The 24,548-nt window shown below is 43.2% G+C and overlaps 1 protein-coding gene across 1 annotated transcript in view; it reads left to right on the top strand.

Annotated features, from left to right (window-relative positions):
- The window catches only part of ADAMTS19 (ADAM metallopeptidase with thrombospondin type 1 motif 19), a 561,705-nt gene that overhangs the window by 495,670 nt on the left and 41,487 nt on the right, over positions 1-24,548 (top strand). The window contains exons 17-18 of the mRNA XM_069746287.1: positions 20,690-20,847; positions 23,678-23,831. Of these exons, the coding sequence (XP_069602388.1) occupies positions 20,690-20,847; positions 23,678-23,831 (312 nt within the window). The remainder of the gene's footprint in view (positions 1-20,689; positions 20,848-23,677; positions 23,832-24,548) is intronic.

Genomic DNA, 24,548 nt, shown 5'->3' on the forward strand with positions numbered 1-24,548 from the left:
GGGACGAAGCTTGTGTGGGTACAAGACTCTGTTGTGCTAGCAACCACCTCCTGTTCCTCCTCCTCAGCCTCAACCTCATCAATGAAAGCCAAAGTCTTAGAGAAGTGAACAAATGTCAGACATCCATGCCCACTCTTCAGTTGTTATGTGCGGAGGCTGACCATAATACCAACGGGTGTGTTGGAGCTGGTACTCCACGACTTGCCTCTGCTGCTCACAAAGCCTTGTCAGAATGTGCAGCATGAAATTCCTGCACTTGGTCTTATCATATATATCAGTGAGCTGGCACTTCCATGTGCTGCCGCAGCATGGCTACAGTGGCAGCAGCTGTAGCTGACTTGCGGAAATGGGCGATGAGGAGTCCTACATTGACCAGAAACTCTGGCAAATTTGGGTAGATTTTCAGAAACTACTGAACTACCAAGTTGAGCTTGTGGCCCAATAATGGTACGTGTGAGTTTGCAAAGCTTGACAGCCGCCACCAGGTTACGGCTATTATCACACACGACCATGTCTTGTAGGTTCAGCGGCAAGAGCCACAGATCTGTTTGGTCTGTTATTCCTTTCAATAACTCAGCCGTTGTATGCGGTTTGTCTCCTAGACAAATTAGCTTTAGCAGAACCTGTTGCCGCTTCTCTGAAGCAATGCTGCAGAGCTTCTACCTTCTGACTGATGTGGATGACGTGCTCTGAGATAACACATCAGAGATGGAGAATGAGGAGAAGCAGGAGGGGGTGCAGGAACTGGGGTAGGAGGTGTAGGAAACTCTGATAGAAGTAGGCTCAGCAATCCTCGGTGTTGGTAGCAATTGTGCTGTGCCAGGATGGAACTTGGCCCTGGTGTCCACAATGTTCACCCAGTGTGCCATCAGTTTAATGTAGTGTCCTTAGCCACAATCACTTGTCCACATGTTGGCCGTTAATTGGACAACCCCAATAAGTGCATTGGTAAGGGCACAGGAGATGTTCCTGGACATGTTCTGCCACACTGGGAGAAATAGTGGCGGCTGGAGACCAAGTACCGATGGATGACTGCTGCCATGAGACGGAAAAAACCTCTGTGTGTACAAGCCTACACAACAACATTTCCATGTCAAGCAGCCTGGAAATGTGCCCATTTAGCATTTGGTCCTGTGAGCAGGTGGCTGGGAACTTTCTTTTTCATTCCAAGGCCTGGGCTAAGATAGCTGAATGCTGGGACAAGGATTTGTAAGTGCCTGATGATGGTGCCTCAGAATGTGTAAGGACAGGTGCAGGGTGGTAGGCATCTGAGCCAGTGTCATGGACAGGGGATTGGCAAAGATGTAGCATGGGGAAGAGGCAGTGGTGTCTCCTGATGTCACCAATTGTGGACGCAGGTGTTTGTCTAACCGAGTCTGACACTAATGACCTTTTTTTGTCTTAGAACTCTCTTTAAAAAGTCTCAGACTGAGGAACACCTAACTCTTTGACAGTAATCCACGAGTGTCGATACTGTGTGGAATAGTTGCCTGCCGTTTTCCTCTTGTTAACCCTCTGCTTCTTCCTGCCTATTTCAGCGCTGCCAATACCTCCCCACCAGTGCTATTGATCTTGCTCTACATGCCAGCTTTCCAGGCTGGGCAGTGACTTCGTCATCCACCACCTCACCTTCCACTGCCACACCCTGGTCCTCCTGACTTGGTGTCTTATCAACCTGACTTATAGGCAAATGTGTCTCATCATCATCTACCTCCTAGGACAAAATTTTATGTTCCCCAGCCATCTTCTTGTGACGCTGGCTGCTCTAAGTTTTTGTGCATCACTACACTGCATGTGCTCCTGTCCCTCTTGGAACATGTAGGGTGAGAGGCCACAATCAAGAAATAATGAGATAAAGAGCTCCCCTGAGTGTCAAGGTGTGGGATCACTTGTATCCTGGGACTTTACATGGCAGCAGGAAGGAGGATCAGATTGAGGATTATGCGATCCAGATTCTTGGATGGTGAGACTGGACCATGTGGAAAACTGGGTGGTACTGGCAAGCATGCTCGTATCATTATCTGCTATTCAACTGACCATCTATTTGCACTGTTGTGGATTCAGAAGTGGTGTCCCATGCCTCCCTGGAAAATTGAACAGGAAGCTATGTGTCGTGGATGAGAGTGTTTCTTGTGCTCCAGTAACAGGCACAATCACACCTTTCCCACTTCCTTGCCATCTGCATGCATCATGATCAGCACTTCCAATTCCCCATCCCTTACTACATGCCTTACGCATTTTGTAATTGCTAGGTCACTGCAAAGCAATTTTCCTTGATAACCATATATATTTATATATTCGAGTATAAACGGAGATTTTCAGCCCACTTTTTTGGGCTGAAAGTAACCCTCTCAGCTTATACTCGAGTCATACCAAGGGGTCGGCAGGGGAGGGGAAGCGGAGCTGTGTAATAATACTCACCTGCTCCTGGCGCGGTCTCTGCACGTCCCTGGCTCCCCAGCGCCGGCAGCTTCTTCCTGTAGTGAGCGGTCACATGGTACCGCACATTACAGTAATGAATATGGACCCGACTCCACTCCCATAGGGGTGGAGCCGCATATTCATTACTGTAATGAGTGGTACCATGTGACCGCTCACTACAGGATGAAGCTGCCGGAGCCGGGGAAGAGACGTGCAGGGACCGCACCAGGAGCAGGTGAGTATAACTCAGTGTGGATATTCACCTGCTCCCCGTTCCACCGTCAGCATTGCTGTGTCTTTTGCGTCCTCTGCAGTGACACTCCGATCAGAGGGCACGATGACGTGATTAGTGCGCGCCGTTCTCTGCCTGAACGTCAGTGCAGAGGATGGGGAAGACACAGCGGCGGTCGGCGGTGGAACGAGGAGCAGTTGAATATAGCAAGTGCCGGGGGCCTGAGAGGTGAGTATGTAATTTTTTCTTTTTTTAGTTGCAGCAACAGCATATGGGGCAATTGTCTGTATGGAGCATCTTATGGGGCCATGTGCAGCATTATATGGGGCAATTATCTGTATGGAGCATCTTATGGGGCCATGTGCAGCATTATATGGGGGTTGACTTATACTTGGGTCAGTTTATACTCGAGTATATACGGTAATTGAAACTACATTTTTTAATTAAAAAAAATGAGTGACCTCTAGTAGCCCAAGTGGGTTTTAAAAATTTGAACACAGTATGTTAACCCCTTAGCGACCGCCGATACACCTTTTAACAGCGGCCGCTAAGGGTACTTAAAGCACAGCGCCATTAATTAACGGCGCTGTGGAAAAAGTGAATAGCGCCCCCCAGAGTCGGATTTTCTCCGGGGTCTCGGCTGCCGGGGGTAGCCGAGACCCCAGAGAACATGATTCGGGGGGTTTTTTACCGACCCCGCATTTGCGATCGCCGGTAATTAACCGTTTACCGGCGATCGCAAAAAAAAAACCGCGATCTCTTTTTAATTTCTCTGTCCTCCGATGTGATCGCACATCAGAGGACAGAGAAAAGGGGTCCCAGATAGCCCCCCGATACTCACCTATCTCCCCCGATGCTCCTCATGGCTCCCGGTGGGCGCCGCCGTCTTCAAAATGGCGGGCGCATGCGCAGTGCGCCTGCCGGCCAGCCCCGGGAGAATCTTTGGGGTCTCGGCTGCCAGGGGTAGCAAAGACCCCAAAGAGCATGATCGGGGTCGGTTTTACCGACCCCTGTTTTGCGATCGCCGGTAATTAACTGTTTACCGGCGAACGCAAAAAAAAAAAAAAAATCAAAGTGTAAGTCTCTGTCCTCTGATGTGATCGCACATCAGAGGACAGAGAAATAGGGGGATTCGGAGACCCTGCCATACTCACCTGTGTCCCTGGGTCCTCCTGCTGCTTCTCCTAGCCGCCGGCAAAAGAAAATGGCGGGCGCATGTGCAGTGCGCCCGCCATCTGTCTCCATCTGCCGGCCGGCAGGAGAACAGCAGTTGGGGCTAAAATTAGGGTTAGGGTTAGGGCTAGGGTTAGGGTTAGGGCTAGGGTTAGGGCTAGGGTTAGGGCTAGGGTTAGGGTTAGGGCTAGGGTTAGGGCTAGGATTAGGGCTAGGGCTAGGGTTAGGGCTAGAGTTAGGGTTAGGGCTAGGCTTAGGGTTAGGGCTAGGGTTAGGGCTAGGGTTAGGGCTAGGGTTAGGGCTAAGGCTAGGGTTAGGGTTAGGGCTAGGGTTAGGGCTAGGGTTAGGGCTAGGGCTAGGGTTAGGGCTAGGGTTAGGGCTAGGGTTAGGGCTAGGGTTAGGGCTAGGGTTAGGGCTAGGGTTAGGGTTGGGGCTAAATTCAGGTTTAGGGTTCTTTCACACTTACGTCGGTACGGGGCCGTCGCAATGCGTCGGCCCGACATACCGACGCACGTTGTGAAAATTGTGCACAACGTGGGCAGCGGATGTAGTTCTTCAACGCATCCGCTGCCCAATCTATGTCCTGGGGAGGAGGGGGCGGAGTTACGGCCACGTATGTGCGGTCAGAAATGGCGGACACGACGTACAAAAAAACGTTACATTGAACTTTTTTTGTGCTGAAGGTCCGCCAAAACACAACTGATCCAGTGCACGACGGACGTGACGTGTGGCCATCCGTCATGATCCGTCGGCAATACAAGTCTATGGGCAAAAAACGCATCCTGCGGGCACATTTGGAGGATCCGTTTTTTGTCCAAAACAACGGATTGTGACGGATGCCAAACGACGCAAGTGTGAAAGTAGCCTTAGGGTTAGGGTTGGGGCTAAAGTTAGGGCTAGGGTTGGGGCTAAAGTTAGGGTTAGTTTTGGGATTAGGGTTAGGGTTTGGATTAGAGTTGGTATTAGGGTTAGGGTTGGCATTAGGGTTACGCTTGGGATTAGGGTTAGGTTTGGGATTAGGGTTAAGGTTAGGGTTGTGATTAGGGGTGAATTGGGATTAGGGTTAGGTTTGAGGTTAGGGTTGAGATTAGGATTAGGGGTGTGTTGGATTTAGGGTTTTGATAAGGGTTATGGTTAGGGTTGACATTAGGGTTGTTTTGGGGTAAGGGTTATGATTATCGTTAGGGTTAGTGATTAGGATTATGGATCGGGTTGGGATTAGGGTTAGGGATGTGTTGGGGTTAGGGTTGGAGCTAGAATTAGGGGGTTTCCACTGTTTAGTTACATCAGGGGGTCTCCAAACACGACAGCCAATTTTGCGCTCAAAAAGTCAAATGGTGCTCCCTCCCTTCTGAGCTCTGCCGTGCGCCCAAACAGTGGGTTACCCCCACATATGGGGCATCAGCGTACTCGGGATAAATTGGACAACAACTTTTGGGGTCCAATTTCTCCTGTTACCCTTGTGAAAATAAAAACTTGGGGGCTAAAAAATCTTTTTTGTGGAAAAAAAAATATTTTTTTATTTTCACGACTCTGCATTCTAAACTTCTGTGAAGCACTTGGGCATTCAAAGTTCTCACCACACATCTAGATAAGTTCCTTGGGGGGTCTAGTTTCCAAAATGGGGTCACTTGTGGAGGGTTTCTACTGTTTAGGTACATCAGGGGCTCTGCAAACGCAACATAACGCCCGCAGACCATTCTATCAAAGTCTGCATTCCAAAACGGTGCTCCTTCCTTCCGAGCTCTGCCGTGCGCCTAAACAGTGGTTTACCCCCACATATGGGTTCCATTTGGGGTCTAGTTTCCAAAATGGGGTCACTTGTGGGGGGTTTCCACTGTTTAGGCACATCAGGGGCTCTCCAAACGCGACATGGCGTCCAATCTCAATTCCAGACAATTCTACATTGAAAAAGTAAAACGGCACTCCTTCTTTTCCAAGCTCTGCAGTGCGCCCAAACAGTGGTTTACCCCCACATATTGGGTATCGACGTACTCAGGAGAAATTGCACTACAACTTTTGTGGTCTAATTTCTCCTGTTACCCTTGTGAAAATAAAAATTTGGGGACAAAAAGATCATTTTTGTAGAAAAAATGCGATTTTTTTATTTTCACGGCTCAACGTTATAAACTTCTGTGAAGCACATGGGGGTTCAAAGTGCTCACCACACATCTAGATAAGTTCCTTAAGGGGTCTAGTTTCCAAAATCTTGTCACTTGTGGGGGGTTTCCACTGTTTAGGCACATCAGGGGCTCTCCAAACGCGACATGGCGTCCAATCTCAATTCCTGCCAATTCTACATTGAAAAAGTAAAACGGCGCTCCTTCACTTCCAAGTTCTGCGGTGCGCCCAAACAGTGGTTTACCCCCACATATGGGGTATTGGCGTATTCAGGAGAAATTGCATAACAAAATTTATGGTTACATTTCTGTTTTTACACTTGTGAAAATAAAAAAAATGGTTCTGAATTAAAATGTTTGCAAAAAAAAGTTAAATGTTCATTTTTTCCTTCCACATTGTTTCAGTTCCTGTGAAGCACGTAAAGGGTTAATAAACTTCTTGAATGTGGTTTTGAGAACCTTGACGGGTTTAGTTTTTAGAATGTTGTCACACTTCATTATTTTCTATCATATAGACCCCTCAAAATGACTTCAAATGTGATGTGGTCCCTAAAAAAAAGAGGTGTTGTAAAAATGAGAAATTGCTGGTCAACTTTCAACTCTTATAACTCCCTAACAAAAAAAAAATTGTTTCCAAAATTGTGCTGATGTAAAGTAGACATGTGGGAAATGTTATTTATTAACTATTTTTTGTGACATATCTCTCTGATTTAAGGGCATAAAAATGCAAAGTTTGAAAATTGCAAAATTTTAAAAATTTTCGCCATATTTCCATTTTTTTCATAAATAATCGCAAGTAATATCGAAGAAATGTTACCACTAACATAAAGTACAATATATCATGAAAAAGCAATCTCAGAATCAGCAGGATCCGTTGAAGCGTTCCAGAGTTATAACCTCATAAAGTGACAGTGGTCAGAATTGCAAAAATTGGCTCGGTCATTAAGTACCAAATTGGCTCTGTCACTAAGGGGTTAAACTGTTTGCATGACAATGCAGTCAATTTTTTCATGAAAAAAAAAGTGACCTGCAGCAGCTATATATTCAGCAATGGACTGCAAAGCCCGAAGCCCTGCGTAGAGGCTGTATTCAGCCACTCTCTCTGCTCCAGCTGTCGCTAAGCTAAATGCAGAATGTATTCCATACAAACAGCAAAACACAAGATTAGCCCTAAGAAGGACTTTTAGAATGAGGATTCAGCAAAGTGTCACCACTAGATTACTCTGATTCTTAAAACCGTACCCACAGGCCTGGACAACTATTCTTTCCCTCCAATAAGAACTGTCCCAGAGCTGTACAGTGATGTCAATGTGCCAAGTGTGGTGGTGCCAGTCCTTTTACAACCTCTGATGAGGTCAAGTGCCAGCCAATCACAGTAATGCCACTACCAAGATGGCTACCACATTAAGGTGACTGGCAGGCAATCTCTGCATGTTTTTTGGCTGCTTTGAGCATTCAATCCAAGCACCAGCTCATGCTCGACAAGTACCAAGCATAACCAAGTACCCAGATACTCGAGTGATATCCGTGTTTCACCGAACCTGTTAGCTCATCACTAATAATATTGTCAACCTCACGTCCCCTGATTGATGCCAAATTCCTAAAAGCCTTAGGCCAGAAGCAGCCTGCAGCCTGCCTGAGTAAGCAACAGTTGTCTCTCTGTTCTGCTACAGTATTGGTGGTCAGAGGTTGCAATACTGTTCAAAGTGTCATGACCAATGTGGTCCTCTGCTGTGAGGACCCATGTGGCGGTCCTACTCTTATTTTTACAGAGCCAGAGACTTGTATGGCTATAAATTATAATGATTACATGTTCTACCTGTGAAAACCATGGATAGAACACATACATAAAAAAATGTGTAAAAATATGTGAATGAGGCCATAGTATGTTTTATTTGCCATTTTTTGGCATTTTATTAGTTAAAAGAAAAATATATTTTTTTACATTTTCTGTTCATATATTTACAACCTAGACCTTTTTCTTAGCTGACTTCCACTGACATTTAGCTGTATATTTCTGTATGTAGTAAGGAAATGAGACAACAAATTCCAATGGGACAATCATTTAAATTACATCACAGATGGAAGCAAGTAAAGTTATTATATTATGTATATGAATATGTAGTCAGGGAGCCAACACCCAAGACATGATCACACTGAAAACCAAGTTTAAACGTCAATACATTCTCTGCCCATGATGTTATCTCCCATTACATGAACATTAACTATGCAAATTGCCTTTTCAGAGAGCAAGAGGACTTGAACTCTAGTGCCACCTGTTGGATGTAGCAATCCTACAAGTCAATATCGACACTATAATAAACCTTGCCATATGACTTGGGATAAAGGCCAAACTTTTAGGATTTGACATTTAGGATTGTTACTTTCAATAGGTGGCAAGTGGCAATAGGTGGAAGAGTCCAAGTCTTCTTCCTCCCTGAAGTTTGCAGGAAATTTGCATATTTAATTTCCCAGAGGAGCATGCACGGCATATAAGTCTCCTCACTTTGACACACCAGGCCTATCTTATCACTCTCCAGAAGATGAAGCTCTATCCCTACATTAACATTAGAATGTACTGTGTATATATATATATATATATATATATATATATATGCTATACTTGTACCCCCATCTCGTGTGCATAAGTGAAAAATGTTCAATATAATGTAAACATGAACTTAATTGTGCTCTAAAATTGTGCCAAATATACTCATCTTGCAAGAAAATAAGGCTCTATACAACTATATTACTATAGAAATGAAAAAATAAGATTTTGTTGACATGATTCAAGGAGGCAAAATAAAAAGTCAGTGGCCCCGATTCATCATTGCTTGTAAGCCTTTTTCCTTGAGCAAAAAAAGTCTTAGGGTGGTCTCACACTTGCGTTTTTGTCTGCAGCGTTTTTTGCACAAAAAAACGCATGCGTTTTTTCCCTATATTTAACATTGAAAACGCATGTGTTTTTTTTTGTACGCATTTGGTCGCGTTTTGAAACGCATGCGTTTTTTTACTGCATGCGTTCTTTTTAAGAAATGCAACTTGTAGTATTTTTGAGAGGCTTTTTTTGACACATAAAAACGCATGCGTTTTCATGCTTTTTTTTGTGTCAAAAAATACATTGGAGTCAATGAAAACGCATGCGTTTTTTTGTGCATGCGTTTGTTTGCGTTAAAAACGCATGCGTTTTTATTAAAAAAAAACAGAAAACACACTGATATGCCACCCCCCACCATAAAGGTGATAAAGGGATCCTAACCCTAACCCTAACCCTAAAGGGATCCTAACCCTATCCCTAACCCTATCCCTAACCCTAACCCTACCCATAACCCTTACCCTAACCCTAAAGGGATCCTAACCCTAACCCTACCCCTAACCCTAAAGGGATCCTAACCCTACCCCTAACCCTAACCCTAAAGGGATCCTAACCCTACCCCTAACCCTACCCCTAACCCTAACCCTAAAGGGATCCTAACCCTAACCCTACCCCTAACCCTAACCCTAAAGGGATCCTAACCCTAACCCTACCCCTAACCCTAACCCTTACCCCTTTAGGGTTAGGGTTAGGATCCCTTTAGGCTTAAGGTTAGGGGTAGGGTTAGGGTTAGGATCCCTTTAGGGTTAGGGTTAGGGTTATGATCCCTACCCCTAACCCTACCCCTAACCCTAACTATTTCTGCTTATAGTGGGTTTTTTACTTTATTTTGATGATTGGCAGCTGTCACACATTTCTCAGCATGTGTTTAAAAAACGCAAATGCATGAAAAAACGCATGTAAACAAGTCAAAACGCAGCGTTTTTTTCACCACATGCAAAAACGCATGCGTCAAAAAAACGCAGTGTTTGCACACGTTTACATGCGTTTTTTCACCATGCGTTTTTTTTAAAAACGCACGCGTTTTGAAACGCGAGTGTGAAACCAGCCTTATAGTGAGTTTTTTATTTGCTCCTTTTAATCATTTGTGAGTCTTTTTTCGAAGTTAAGTTTACATGGTCTTTTACATTTTTTTTTGTTTGATGGTGTTGGTATTGTTTTTGTCATTCAGATGTTTTGATGTTTTAGACTAATTCATCATTTGCAACTTTTTGACATCTCACAAAAAAATTGTGCAGTAAAAGTCTAATTTTATTTCGGTGTAGTTGAACACTAAAAGGCAACATTTTAATGTGTGACATTTGCTCTAAAAAGAATAACAAAACAAAAAAAATACAAACCTTATGTGCCATTTTGAGGAATTTGGCACAGAAATGGCAACAATTACAGCAAGACAAAACAGTAGAGTCACTTAAAAACGCAAATGAATCGGGGCCAAAGTCTGAGGCTGCACAACTGAGACATAATCTGTTCCAGGAGCTGTTATGTCATTGACATCTTATATTGTTCAAAATTACCTTAGACATATAATGTTCACTATTCGAGCCCCATAGGATGTAAATATTGAAATAATTGGTGATTTCAATTCGTACTGATTAATGTCATGGTGACACTGATGATAGAATGCTATGATGAGACTTGCAGTTTTTTTTGTCTGAGAAGGGTTTTCTTTTGATGATTTTGTCACCTTAAATGCAGCAGGCAGCACTATTAGGCCGGCGTCACACTAGACTAGGGAAATACGGTCCGTATTTTACAGGAGTAATACGCAGAAATGATCCCAAAACAGTGATCTGTATGTCATCCGTAGGCAGGGTGTGGCTGCGTATTTTGCGCATGTAAACCTCCGTATGTAATCCGTATGGTATCCGTACAGCGAGATTTTCTCGCCGGCTTGCAAAACAGACATAGAATGGATTCATGGCCTCAAATATTCGTGTAAACATATATACAGTCTATATATATGTCAGTGAGACCCATATCTACTATATAATTGTCTAAGGGTCACTTCCGTCTTTCTGTCTGTCTTTCTGTTTGTCTTTCTGTCTGTCTGTAATGGAAATCCCAAGTTGCTGATTGGTCATGGCAAAACAGCCACGACCAATCAGCAATGGGCACAGTCCGGCGGCAAAATGGCCGCTCCGTACTCCCCACAGTCAGCGCTCACACAGGGTTAATGGCAGCACTAACGGACCGTGTTATGCCGCAGTGTAACGCACTCCATTAACGCTGCTATTAACCCTGTGTGACCAACTTTTTACTATTGATGCTGCCTATGCAGCATCAATAGTAAAAAGATTAAATGTTAAAAATAATAAAAAAAATAAAAAATCGTTATATACTCACCGTCCGTCTGCCCCTCAGATCCAGAACAGGCCTTTCCCGTTCCTCACGACGCTCCGGTGACCACTCCATGCATTGCGATCTCACGAGATGATGATGTAGCGGTCTCGCGAGACCTCAATGCACTCTTCAGACCGGAGCGCGCGAAGTGCATCGGTAACCGCTTCGATCCGGGGACCAATGGAAGGTGAGTATATAACTATTTTTTATTTTAATTCTTTTTTTTTTTAACAGGGATATGATGCCCACATTGCTATATACTACGTGGGCTGTGCAATATACTACATGGGCTGTGCAATATACTACGTGGCTGTGCAATATGCTACGTGGCTGTGCAATATACTACGTGGGCTGTGCAATATACTACGTGGGCTGTGCAATATACTACATGGGCTGGGCAATATACTACATGGGCTATGCAATATACTACGTGGCTGTAGAATATGCTACATGGGCTGGGCAATATACTACATGGGCTGTGCAATATACTATGTGGGCTGGACAATATACTACGTGGTCTGTGCAATATACTACATGGTTTGTGCAATATACTACATGGGCTGTGCAATATACTACGTGAGTTGTGCAATATACTACGTGGGCTGTGCAATATACTATGTGGGCTGAGCAATATACTACGTGGACTGTGCAATATACTACATGGGCTGTGCAATATACTACGTGGGCTGTGCAATATACTACGTGGGCTGTGCAGTATACTACGTGGGCTGGGCAATATACTACATGGGCTGGGCAATATACTACGTGGGCTGGGCAATATACTACGTGGGCTGTGCAATTTACTACATGGCTGTACAATATACTGCGTGGGCTGTGCTATATACTGCGTGGGCTGTGCAATATACTGCTTGGGCTGTGCAATATACTGCGTGGGCTGTTCAATATACTGCATGGGCTGTGCAACATACTACGTGGCCTGTGCAATATACTACGTGGGCTGTGCAATATACTACGAGGGCTGTGCAATATACTACATGGCTATGCAATACATTACGTGGCTGTGCTATACACTACGTGGGCTGTGTTATACACTACGTGGGCTGTGTTATATGCTGCGTGCGTGGGCTGTTATATACTACGTGGCTGTGTTATATGCTATGTGGGCTGTTATACACTCTGTGGGCTGTGCTATATACTATATGGCTGTGCTATATACTCCGTGGGCTGTTATATACTACGTGGCTGTGCTATGTACTCTGTGGGCTGTGCTATATACTCCATGGGCTGTGCTATATAGTCCATGGGCTGTGCTGTATACTACGTGGCTGTGCAATATAATAATTGCCTTTGCAATATACTCCGTGGGCTGTTATATACTACGTGGCTGTGCTATATACTTTGTGGGCTGTGCTATATACTCCGTGGGCTGTGCTATATACTACGTGGCTGTGCAATATACTACGTGGCTGTGCAATATAATACGTGGCTGTGCAATATACTATGTGGGCTGTTATATATTACGTGGCTGTGCTATATAATACGTGGCCGGCCGTGAGCAATCAGTGACAGGCGCAGTCCGGTCGCAAATTGGCGCGGGATTTGAACCACGCTTCGCTAATTGGTCACGGCCGTCCAAATCCTGTGTATTCAATTAGAATCGGGCTACCACCTAGTATATATATATATATATATTTATGTATAAATATATATACAAAAACGACAAAAGAAGGCAGCACTCCAAGTCCTTTTCAAGGTGAAAAAAAGTGTGAAGTTTATTCAACCCACATCGAAATGTCACAGAGATGTGGGTTGAATAAACTTCACACTTTTTTTCACCTTGAAAAGGACTTGGAGTGCTGCCTTCTTTTGTCTTTTTTGTATAGCCGCAATTCATAGGTATCACACCAGTGCATTCTATGATAAACATGAAAATATAACTCTTACCGTATCCGGCAAGGTGTCATATGCTGGCGGTGATTGTTATGTGGCTGCTTATGGTGCCTCTAGCGAAGATGGTGGTCAGATCCTTGCCGATATGGACACATGGACCGCTGTTAGTCAACTTGTCAGCATCGGCCATCTTTTCTCAAAGCAACCAGGGGCGCCTCCGGCCGGGACGTTCCTGGCTCTGCACTGAATACCAGCATCCTCTGCCTGCCTGCTGCGACCACTACCAGCGGTCGTGTGTCCACCCGATCATTGCCATTGGAGGGGCCATCGTATCCCCACACTTACCATCCATGTCGGCAAGGATCTGACCACCATCTTCGCTAGAGGCACCATAAGCAGCCACATAACAATCACCGCCAGCATATGACACCTTGCCGAATACGGTAAGAGTTATATTTTCAAGTTTATCATAATATGCACTGGTGTGATACCTATGAATTGCGGCTATCTTATTTCAATGTGAGTCTATCCTTGGTGCATTTACAACAGGCAAATCAGTTATCACATTAGGATCTCGTACATGTTTTATACATTTAGACGTACATTAAACAGTGTAAGGGGTAAAGTAGGAGAGCAGCCCACTTAGTAATCAACAAATTGTTACATCATAGGCACTTGTAGCACGGTATTTGTGATATACTATTACAATTTCACCGCCTCCATTGGCTAAATGTGCACTATGTAGTGTGCAGAAGTATTGGCATCTCTGATGCTTCTGTAGGAATGGGTCAACCACTGTCTATCATCATAAAAGAACAACCCCCTGTCTTTTCCCCACCCAACTCCATCTTTCTCAATTTAGCTGATAGCTTGCTGGTGGTGGTCAAGCCGGTGATAGACAGTCAAGCGGAAGAATGTGGGGCTGCTCAGGGGATGGAGGCAGAGGCTTGATTGCAAGAGCTTTAATGTAGTGCTTAAAATGTTCAATATCACAGGGTTAATGCCCTATTTCAGCTGCTGTAAATTAACAGCACTTGCTTATTGTGAGGTTAATAGAAACCCAACATACACCATAGAAGGTCTTTGGGGGTGCATCGAGATACAAGAGGCTTGTTACCATTGGTTTCTCCATGCCCTGCCCCCTTGACTATCAATTTTCACTCAAATGAAGTAAATAGGGAGAGCTCTGTCTGTGTAGGTGAATGGGGCTGGGTGAAGCCAACAGGGTCGTAATTCTTATACCAGTCATTCTAGTCACCTCCATCCAGACAGAATTTTGAAGTTTACTTCTTCAAAATGCTGCAGTGTTTCAGAGTTAAACATATACGGCTGCACTAATATAGCAGTATGAATAAGCTGACGGCCTCCTTTTAAAACCACACAGGGACATGACAGATCTGTTGGGCACCATTAAATGGATACAGCAATTAACTTTTGTGATTTCAAATGTAAATGGAAACCTGGTCATGAATATGAACACAGCCTAACATAAGAACGTTTATGAAAAAAAGTGTTAGCACTCTTCTACACTCCTGTTGCCAGTACTCTCCAACTCTTATAGGTTTTAAAAGATTGCTGCAGCTTTTCAAATGGACCGAAAAAAGAATTGCTAAGTATATTAGAAAAGCACACATACATGAAACAATGAAAATCAGTATGATTCCTAAGTAATGGACTACAACCACTGCAACTTTATAACTGTATAACTGCAATACAACTTACCTTGCTAAAGTGAGTCTGTAAGTACATGACTGATCAAACTAAGCACAGGTACTCAGTGCACCCTTGGTGTGCCCATCAGTTTGGTGCACCTTCCGATTTATCCATCTTCCAATCTCCCATTGTTTTCCATGTCCCACTCTTCCTTAACCCCTTAAGCCCCAAGGGTGGTTTGCACGTTAATGACCGGGCCAATTTTTACAATTCTGACCACTGTCTTTTTATGAGGTTATAACTCTGGAATGCTTCAACGGATCCTGGTGATTCTGACATTTTTTTCTCGCAACATATTGTACTTCATGATAGTCGTAAAATTTATTTGATATTACCTGCATTTATTTGTGAAAAAAATGGAAATTTGGCGAAAAATTTGAAAATTTCACAACTTTCCAACTTTGAATTTTTATGCCCTTAAATCACAGAGATATGTCACACAAAATACTTAATAAGTAACATTTCCCACATGTCTACTTTACATCAGCACAATTTTGGAATCAAAATTTTTTTTTTGTTAGGGAGTTATAAGGGTTAAAAGTTGACCAGCAATTTCTCATTTTTACAACACCATTTTTTTTTAGGGACCACATCTCATTTGAAGTCATTGTGAGGGGTCTATATGATAGAAAATAACCAAGTGTGACACCATTCTAAAAACTGCACCCCTCAAGGTGCTCAAAACCAGATTCAAGAAGTTTATTAACCCTTCAGGTGTTTCACAGGAATTTTTGGAATGTTTAAAGAAAAATGAACATTTAACTTTTTTTCACAAAAAATTTACTTCAGCTCCAATATGTTTTATTTTACCAAGAGTAACAGGAGAAAATGGACCACAAAAGTTGTTGTACAATTTCTCCTGAGTACGCCGTTACCCCATATGTGGGGGTAAACCACTGTTTGGGCGCATGGCAAAGCTCGGAAGCGAAGGAGCGCCATTTGACTTTTCAGTGCAAAATTGACTGGAATTGAGATGGGACGCCATGTTGCGTTTGGAGAGCCCCTGATGTGCCTGCACATTGAAACCCCCACAAGTGACACCATTTTGGAAAGTAGACCCCCTAAGGAACTTATCTAGAAGTGTGGTGAGTAAGGTTGAGCGACTTTTACTTTTATAGGATCGGGTCGGGTTTCACGAAACCTGACTTTTTCAAAAGTTGGGTCGAGTGAAATCGGCCGATCCTATAAAAAAGTCGGGGTCGGGGTCAGCCGAAACTCGAAACCCAATGCGGTGCATTGGGTTTCCAATGGTTCCCAGGGTCTGAAGGAGAGGAAACTCTCCTTCAGGCCCTGCGATCCATATTTAAGTGTAAAATAAAGAATTAAAATAAAAAATATCGCTATACTCACCCTCGGACACGCCCTGGTACTAACCGGGAACCTTCCTTCCTTCGAATCAGTGCTTGCAGGACCTTGCGGTGACGTCGCGGCTTGTGATTGGTTGCGCGGCCGCCCATGTGACCGTTCACGCGACCAATCACAAGCCGCGACGTCAAGCATGGTCCTGCAAGCGCTGATTCTTAGGAAGGAAGGAAGGCTGCCGGAAACAAGCAGGGCGCGTCCGAGGGTGAGTATATTCCTATTAGGTATAGGACCGCGCGAGCGGTCACATGGGCGGCCGCGCGACCAATCACAGGCCGCGACGTCACGCAAGGTCCTGCAAGCGCTGATTCTTAGGAAGGAAGGCTGCCGGAAAGAAGCAGGTCGCGTCCGAGGGTGAGTATATTCCTATTAGGTATAGGACCGTGCGAGCGGTCACATGGGCGGCCGTGCGACCAATCACAAGCCGCGACGTCACCGCGACGTCACCGCAAGGTCCTGCAAGCGCTGATTCGATGGAAGGAAGGTTCCCGGTTAGTACCAGGGCGCGTCAGAGGGTGAGTATAGCGATATTTTTTATTTTAATTCTTTATTTTACACTTAAATATGGATTCCGATACCGATTTCCGATATTGCAAACATATCGGAACTCGGGATCGGAATTCCGATACCAGATTCAGAAGATCGCCGACTTCATGGCAGACCCCACACAGGGGTCGGGTCGGGTTTCATGAAACCCGACTTTGCCAAAAGTCGGCGACTTCTGAAAATAGCCGACCCTTTTCGCTCAACCCTAGTGGTGAGCACTTTGACCCATTAAGTGATTCACAGAAGTTTATAATTCAGAGCCGCAAAAATAAAAAAATCATATTTTTTCACAAAAATGATATTTTCGCCCCCAATTTTTTATTTTCTCAAGGGTAAGAGAAGAAATTGCACCACAAAAGTTGTTGTATTATTTGTCCTGAGTACGCTGATACCCCATATGTTTGGGGAATAGCACTGTTTGGGTGCATGGCAGAGTTCGGAAGGGAAGGAGAGCCGTTTGACTTTTCAATGCAAAATTGACAGGAATTGAGATGGGACGCCATGTTGCGTTTGGAGAGCCACTGATGTGCCTAAACATTGAAACCCCCACAAGTGACACCATTTTGGAAAGTAGACCCCCTAAGAAACTCATCTAGATGTGCTGTGAGAGCTTTGAACCCCCAAGTGTTTCACTACAGTTTATAACGCAGAGCTGTAAAAATAAAAAATCTTTTTTTTCCACAAAAATTATTTTTTAGCCCCCAGTTTGGTATTTTTCCAAGGGTAACCGTTGAAATTGAACCACAAAAGTTGCTGTCCAATTAGTCCTGAGTATGCTGATATCCAATATGTGGGGGGAACCACTGTTTGGGCGCATAGCAGAGCTCGGAAGGGAAGGAGCGCCATTTGGAATGCAGACTTAGATGGAATGGTCTGCAGGTGTCACATTGCATTTGCAGAGCCCCTAATGTACTTAAACAGTAGAAATCCCCCACAAGTGACCCCATATTGGAAACTAGACCCCCAAGGAACTTATCTAGATGTGTTGTGAGAACTTTGAACCTCCAAGTGTTTCACTACAGTTTATAACGCAGAGCCGTGAAAATAAAAATTCTTTTTTTTCCACAAAAATTATTTTTAGCCCCCAGTTTTGTATTTTCCCAAGGGTAAGAGGAAAAATTGGACCCCAAAAGTTGTTGTCCAATGTGTTCTGAGTACACTGATGCCCCATATGTTGGGGTAAACCCATTTGGTTGCACAGGAGAGCTCAGAAGGGAAGGAGCACTGTCGCGTTTGGAGAGCTCCTGATGTGCCTAGACAGTGGAAACCCCCCAATTATAACTGAAACCCTAATCCAAGCACACCCCTAACTCTAATCCCAATGGTAACCCTAAACATACCCCTAATCCTGACACACCCCTAACCCTAATCCCAACCGTAATCCTAACCGTAAATGTAATCCAAACCCTAACCTTAACTTTAGCCCCAACCGTAACCCTAACTTTAACCTCAACCCTAACTGTAGCCCTAACCCTAGCCCCAACCTTAACCCTAGCCGTAACACTAACCCTAGCCCAAACCCTAACCCTAGCTCCAATTTTAGCCCTAACCCTAGCTCCAACCCTAACCCTAGCTCCAACCCTAACCCTAGCCCCAACCCTAACCCTAGCCCCAACCCTAACCCTAAACCTAGCCCCAACCCTAACGCTAACTTTAGCCCCAACCCTAACCCTAACTAAGGGGGTGATGAAGGGGGGTTTTATTTGCTATTTATAGCGGGTATTTTAGCGGATTTTTATGATTGGCAGCTGTCACACACACTAAAAGACACTTTTTATTGCAAAAAATAGTTTTTGCGTCTCCACATTTTGAGAGCTATAATTTTTCCACATTTTGGTCCACAGAGTCATGAGAGGTCTTGCTTTTTGTGGGACGAATTGACGTTTTTATTGGAACCATTTTTGGGCACATGACATTTTTTGATCGCTTTTTATTCTGATTTTTGTGAGGCAGTATGACCAAAAACCAGCTATTCATGAATTTCTTTTGGGGGGGGGGGGCGTTTATACTGTTTCGCTTTGGTAAAATTGATGAAGCAGTTTTATTCTTCGGGCCAGTACGATTACAGCGATACCTCATTTATATCTTTTTTTATGTTTTGGCGCTTTTATACGATAAAAACTATTTTATATAAAAAATAATTATTTTTGTATCACTTTATTCTGAGGACTATAACTTTCTTATTTTTTCACTGATGATGCTGTATAGCAGCTCCTTTTTTGCGGGACAAGATGTCGTTTTCAGTGGTACCATGGTTATTTATATCGGTTTTTTTTGATCGCGTGGTATTCCACTTTTTGTTCGGCAGTTTGATAATAAATCATTGTTTTTTGCCTCGGTTTTTTTTTTTGACGGTGTTCACTGAATGGGTTAACTAGTGGGACAGTTTTATAGGTGGGGTCGTTACGGACGCGGCGATACTAAATATGTGTACTTTTATTGTTTTTTTTTTATTTAGATAAAGAAATATATTTATTGGAACATTTTTTTTCCTTATTTAGGAATTATTTATTTTTTTATACATGTGGATTTTTTTTTTTTTACTTTTTTGCATTGCCCCGGGGGGGACATGATACTATAGGGTCAGATCGCTGATCTGACACTTTGCACAGCACTGCAGGCTTAACCTGAGCAGGCGCTGGTAAGCCACTTCCATGCAAGACCCGGAAATAGCCCCGTGGTCATTTTGGATCCGGGCGTGCAGGGAGGAGGAGGTAGGAGACCCTCAGAGCAACACGATCACATCGCGTTGCTCCGAGGGTCTCAGGGAAGCACGCAGGGAGCTTCCCTATGCCGCCGGAACACTGCGATCATCTTTGATCGCAGTGTGCCAGGGTTAATGTGACCGTGGGTCCGTGACCACTCCGGGCACATAGTGCTGGATGTCAGCTGCGATAGTCAGCTGACACCCAGCTGCGATCAGCAGCGCTTCCCCCGTGAGCGCGGATGATTGCACTCTACGTACTATTCCATCCTTGGGAAGTAGGGCCCACCCCACATGGACGGAATAGTACGTCCAATGGTAGAAAGGGGTTAATTGATAGCTGTAGCTTAACAAGTACCAGAAAAGGGTAGATATAGATGGAAAACCAGAAGGTGGGAAGATTCACTGAACTTTGGCCACACCAAGGGTGCAGCGAGCACGTGCTTGGTTTGAATAGTCATTTTGTGCTGACAGACTCCCTTTAACAGCTGTATAGTGCAGATGGAATAGAGCTGCTATGTTTTGGCTGTGGTCAAAACTTTTTTGTATTGAAAAGCGGAGATTACAGAAGGGCTAGTGTGACGCACTGGTGATATAATACTCTACATTTCTAAGCACAGATGTTTATTAAGTGACCCTCTTGGATAAAATGAAGCCCATTAAGATTTTTCCCACTGTACTTGCAAAGAGAAGATGTTTGGATTTAGCACAGGAAATAGCAATTGTTTCGTATAATATATCATATAGCAATTCTTTGGACAAAGTAGAGTATTGTTTATTCATATTGTACTACTCCTGAGATTTGTGGCTTTTAGTGAAAATTGTGCTTAGACTTGCAATACATGTTATAGTACTTTTAAACCAAGATAATGACTATCATTGTATATAATTGGCAAAATAGCAGTAGAAGTAGATTTTGCTGTAAAGCTTGGTTCAGACATAAATTTTTAAAATTAGGCCCCAAATTGCAGGACGTCAGACCTGTCCTTAAGCCTCCACCAAATAAGAACCCTGCCCTTGGGAAATCATGTTGGTGGGATGGAGGGTGCATTCACAATAAGGCGGAGGAGCTTCATGACAAAAAACATCAGCTCTTAACCTGTAATCTAGAAATTTTAGTATGTGCCACAAAATCATTTTTGCCTTCAGAAATAATGGAATTCCAACAAACATCAGTAAAACCAGCAGTAAACTGAAGTGTACATGGGTGTCTGTTCCAGAACACACACTGCATAGCTCCATTTTAGATGGAAGCCATGACGCTAGTGAACAGAGCGTAACCATCATGTTTAACCTGTATGTAATAAAAATAAACTGAATAGAAAAAACATCATATATTATTTCGTCAGCTTTAAGAGACACCGGCAAACAGTCCATTAATGATGACTGGAAGATTGAAGAGCCTGGGACCTTCCATATGGCTGGAACTACAGTCAACTACATTCGGAGAGGACTCTGGGAGAAGATATCTGCAAAAGGACCAACTACAACACCCCTTCATCTACTGGTAAGAAGCAATAAATGTACTACATAGCTGACACTGCCTAATAGCCTGATCTGATGAAAGCTTAATTGATACATTATTTTATTTATAACAGTACAATATTTGCAGAGCTTTATATTTCTTCACATACATGCCTTTGAGGCTCTAAGGAAAAAGAGTCATTCTACTATACATTTTCAAAAAAAATCAGTGGTAGCTATTATTAATTGATAATTGATTTTATTAATTATTAATTTATTTTATTGTTAGTTTATTTTATTGTTAATTTCTGATTTATTTATACTATGTGAAGATACTTTCCTTTAATTGATTTATATTAATATTCCCCTTTAAATGTACAGTTTTTCTATAGTAAACTTTTTTTTCCCATGAATGTAAAGGGGACACCCGTCTTATACTACTACTATACTATGCATTTATGCGGCTGTAGTACTGTGCCCCCGACATGTCTTCTGTCTCCTATGCAGATCTTGATGCAGATTTGCCTCAGCATTACTTTGGATTTTGCCTGTAATATGTCCATACCATTTCAGCAGCAAATCCACATGTAAGAAATACAAACTTTGAGGCAGAATTGTCAGGAGCTTCATATTATTGCCAGTGTGAAATCAACCATAAAGGGATTATCATTAGTGTTGAGCGATACCGTCCGATACTTGAAAGTATCGGTATCGGATAGTATCGGCCGATACCCGAAAAATGTCGGATATCGCCGATACCGATATCCGATACCAATACAAGTCAATGGGACATCAAGTATCGGAAGGTATTCTCATGGTTCCCAGGGTCTGAAGGAGAGGAAACTCTCCTTCAGGCCCTGGGATCCATAGGGATGTGTAAAATAAAGAATTAAAATAAAAAATATTGATAATTTATCATCTTTCAGAAAATCTTGGTCCCTGGCTGCAGATTGTTATAGACAATCAAAGCATTGTATATTCATCATCCCTGTGTCGAGCACTAAGTCTCTGGTACTGCTCCTGGTGTCTGGCGCTGCCTGTGGTGCACTGCTGACATAATGTCCACAGCATAGCAGTCAATCAGTGAGCCTCCTGGAGTCCAGTACTGGCTGTGGCCCTGTCATTAAGGGGTTAAAGGCAATCTGTCACTGGGTTTTTGCGCACCATAATGTAGCGACCCTGATTCCAGTGATGTCAGTTACTGGGCTGCCTGTTGCAGTTTTGATAAAATAAGTTTTCTTTGCTTTAGGTCTGGCAGTTCTCTGAATGCTGTGCTCTATATAACCCCACCCACACCACTGATTGGCAATATTCTATTGGCAGTTCATATTGTGCATAGGCAGAAAGCTACCAATCACTGGTGAGGCATGGTTATACAGAGCTCGTGAATGTAAAAGACTTCATGGCAGCGGGTTTCTCCTGCTAATAAAATAGTGATTTTATCATAACTACAGTAAGCAACCCTTTAAGTGATACATCCTTGGAATCGGGGTCACTGCCCCCCTACATTATGCTGCTCTCTTATTAGGTGGCAAAAATTTGGTGACAGATTGACTTTGAAGACAACACTAAGTAGCGAAATTAAGATGTGTGGTAGATCGGCTCACTCGGCTGCACACGGAAGTAGACACAGGAACACTGTTGCTTTAGGAATGCACTTAGTTTATTAGAAATGGCATAAACCAAGCTGAAACACCAAAATAAACAAGGCCCTCTGGGCAAAACAGTAAAAAAAAAAGGTAGCACTAGGCACAGTCCTTGCAAGAGCCGGGATCAGCTCGCTCAGGGTTAGCAAGACCAATGGTTCAGGCATAGACAAAACACAAAACACTTCTCGGAAGTGTTCCTCTCCAGACACTGAACACTGCTGCTTTTGGAGGCCAGCTACTTAAGCCCCAGAGCACACCCTGGAGTGGAGGAAAGATGGACATCCTCCCAACCACTCTATGGATGTCCACATAAAAGCCAGCCCTTTATGTAAATTAGATTTACCCCTTACCACACTTACTGTGCTGGAGGAAAAACTGTGGGTTTTATATCACTGATGCCATTAAGTGTAGTGAAACATATCTCCCCTCCAGCACTTAACAATTGACTTTGTCACAGGTGATAAAGCAACCATTAATATAGTATCTAACTGCACTGCACATTTTTGTGCTACTGATTGTGATAAACTATGCAAAAAGTTGAAGAATACATTAACGCTGGAGTAGAACGCTCCTCAGCTTTCAGAGAATTTCTTGATAAAATTCTGTTTGTATATTTACTGTAATCCATTCCAGTCTAAAATAAAATAAAGAAAAACACCTGCATTAAATTTAACTCACATGTTCATCATACATATCATGTAGACAATATTATTTTCTAGACAGTGAAGCTTAAAATGAATTGTGTCCAGGAAAATAGACTGAAGCTAAAAATGAAAAGCATTTCATACTCATTGCTTTCTGCAAATCGGACTTTTCCCAGTTTCGTATAGCCTAAAAAATCTGCAGCACATATGGAAAAATACTGTTGACAGTAAAAGTGACAGCCTATTTATAATGGTGTATGTTTGAGGATGGTTGTTTGCAAATTCCACTCTTTAATATCCACCAAACTTGCAAATGAGTACAAAAGTAACAAGTAGAAATGACTGAGATTTTATGATCCAGATTACACACCGACTTAATAAAAATATCCACTTCCCAATAAAATGCTCTCAGATACACACAGTAGTCTCAAAGCCTTTCCTGAAAGAACAAAATGACATCTGCAATTGCCAGCATATTTTCCACGCATCAGGACACTGTACTTTGCAGTATGTGCCAATGTTCCATATCCTTTAATAATTTTTCTTTTTTGTATTGACTTAATTCTGGATTTTTTTGCAGGTGCTACTATTTCATGACCAGAATTATGGTCTCCATTATGAATATACAATACCACTGAACCCAGTTCCAGAGAACCAGAGTGCAAAAGTGAATGAACCTTTGTACATGTGGACACATTCAGGATGGGAAGACTGTGATGCTGTTTGCGGTGGAGGTAAATAACATGAGCACTAAAATGCACTATTTGAAGTTGCATATAAAGAAACTGAAAAGAGGCAGCATTTCCCATTGCGAGAAATGCCACTATGAATGATAAAATAATATATATACTGGGAGGATTTTTAGATCAAGTATTGGACAAAGTGATAACTAGCTGATACCTAGGTGTTTGACTGCTGGAGCTATCACTTGTTCTGAGAACAGATTTTGAAAAACACCCAGTAGAACGAAGAACTGGCCATAGCATTCTATGTTAATTGTCTTGCTTATTAAAGAGTTTATCCAGTACTCATTTTTAAGCCCATAGTGAAAAAAAAAACACCCCAAAAAACAAGAAGGTAGTTGCTAACTACCTGTCTATTCCACCCAACACTCGCACAAAGCAGTATTTGACCACTTCTGTCGGCGGTTCAGCTGCTAAGCATCAACAGAGCAGCTCTTTTTCCCAGCTGCTCTGTTGAAAGGGCATGACTGCCAAAGTCATGCTGATTGAAAGCCTGCTTCTTGCAGTTAGGCAGTGGGGATAAGGGTGTCAAGTAGCATGACGTCGGCAGTCACACCCCGTCAACAGAGCAGAGTGGAAAAGCAGCCGCTGCTGTATAGACGTTACATCAACGGAAGCCACTAAATCACTGGCAGAAGTGATATGTAACCACTCTGTGCCAGCAGAGATTGGCAAAAGGCACAACACACACACCTACCTGCCTGTGAG

Source organism: Ranitomeya imitator, chromosome 1 (genome assembly GCF_032444005.1).
Source record: "Ranitomeya imitator isolate aRanImi1 chromosome 1, aRanImi1.pri, whole genome shotgun sequence".
NCBI lineage: Eukaryota > Metazoa > Chordata > Amphibia > Anura > Dendrobatidae > Ranitomeya > Ranitomeya imitator.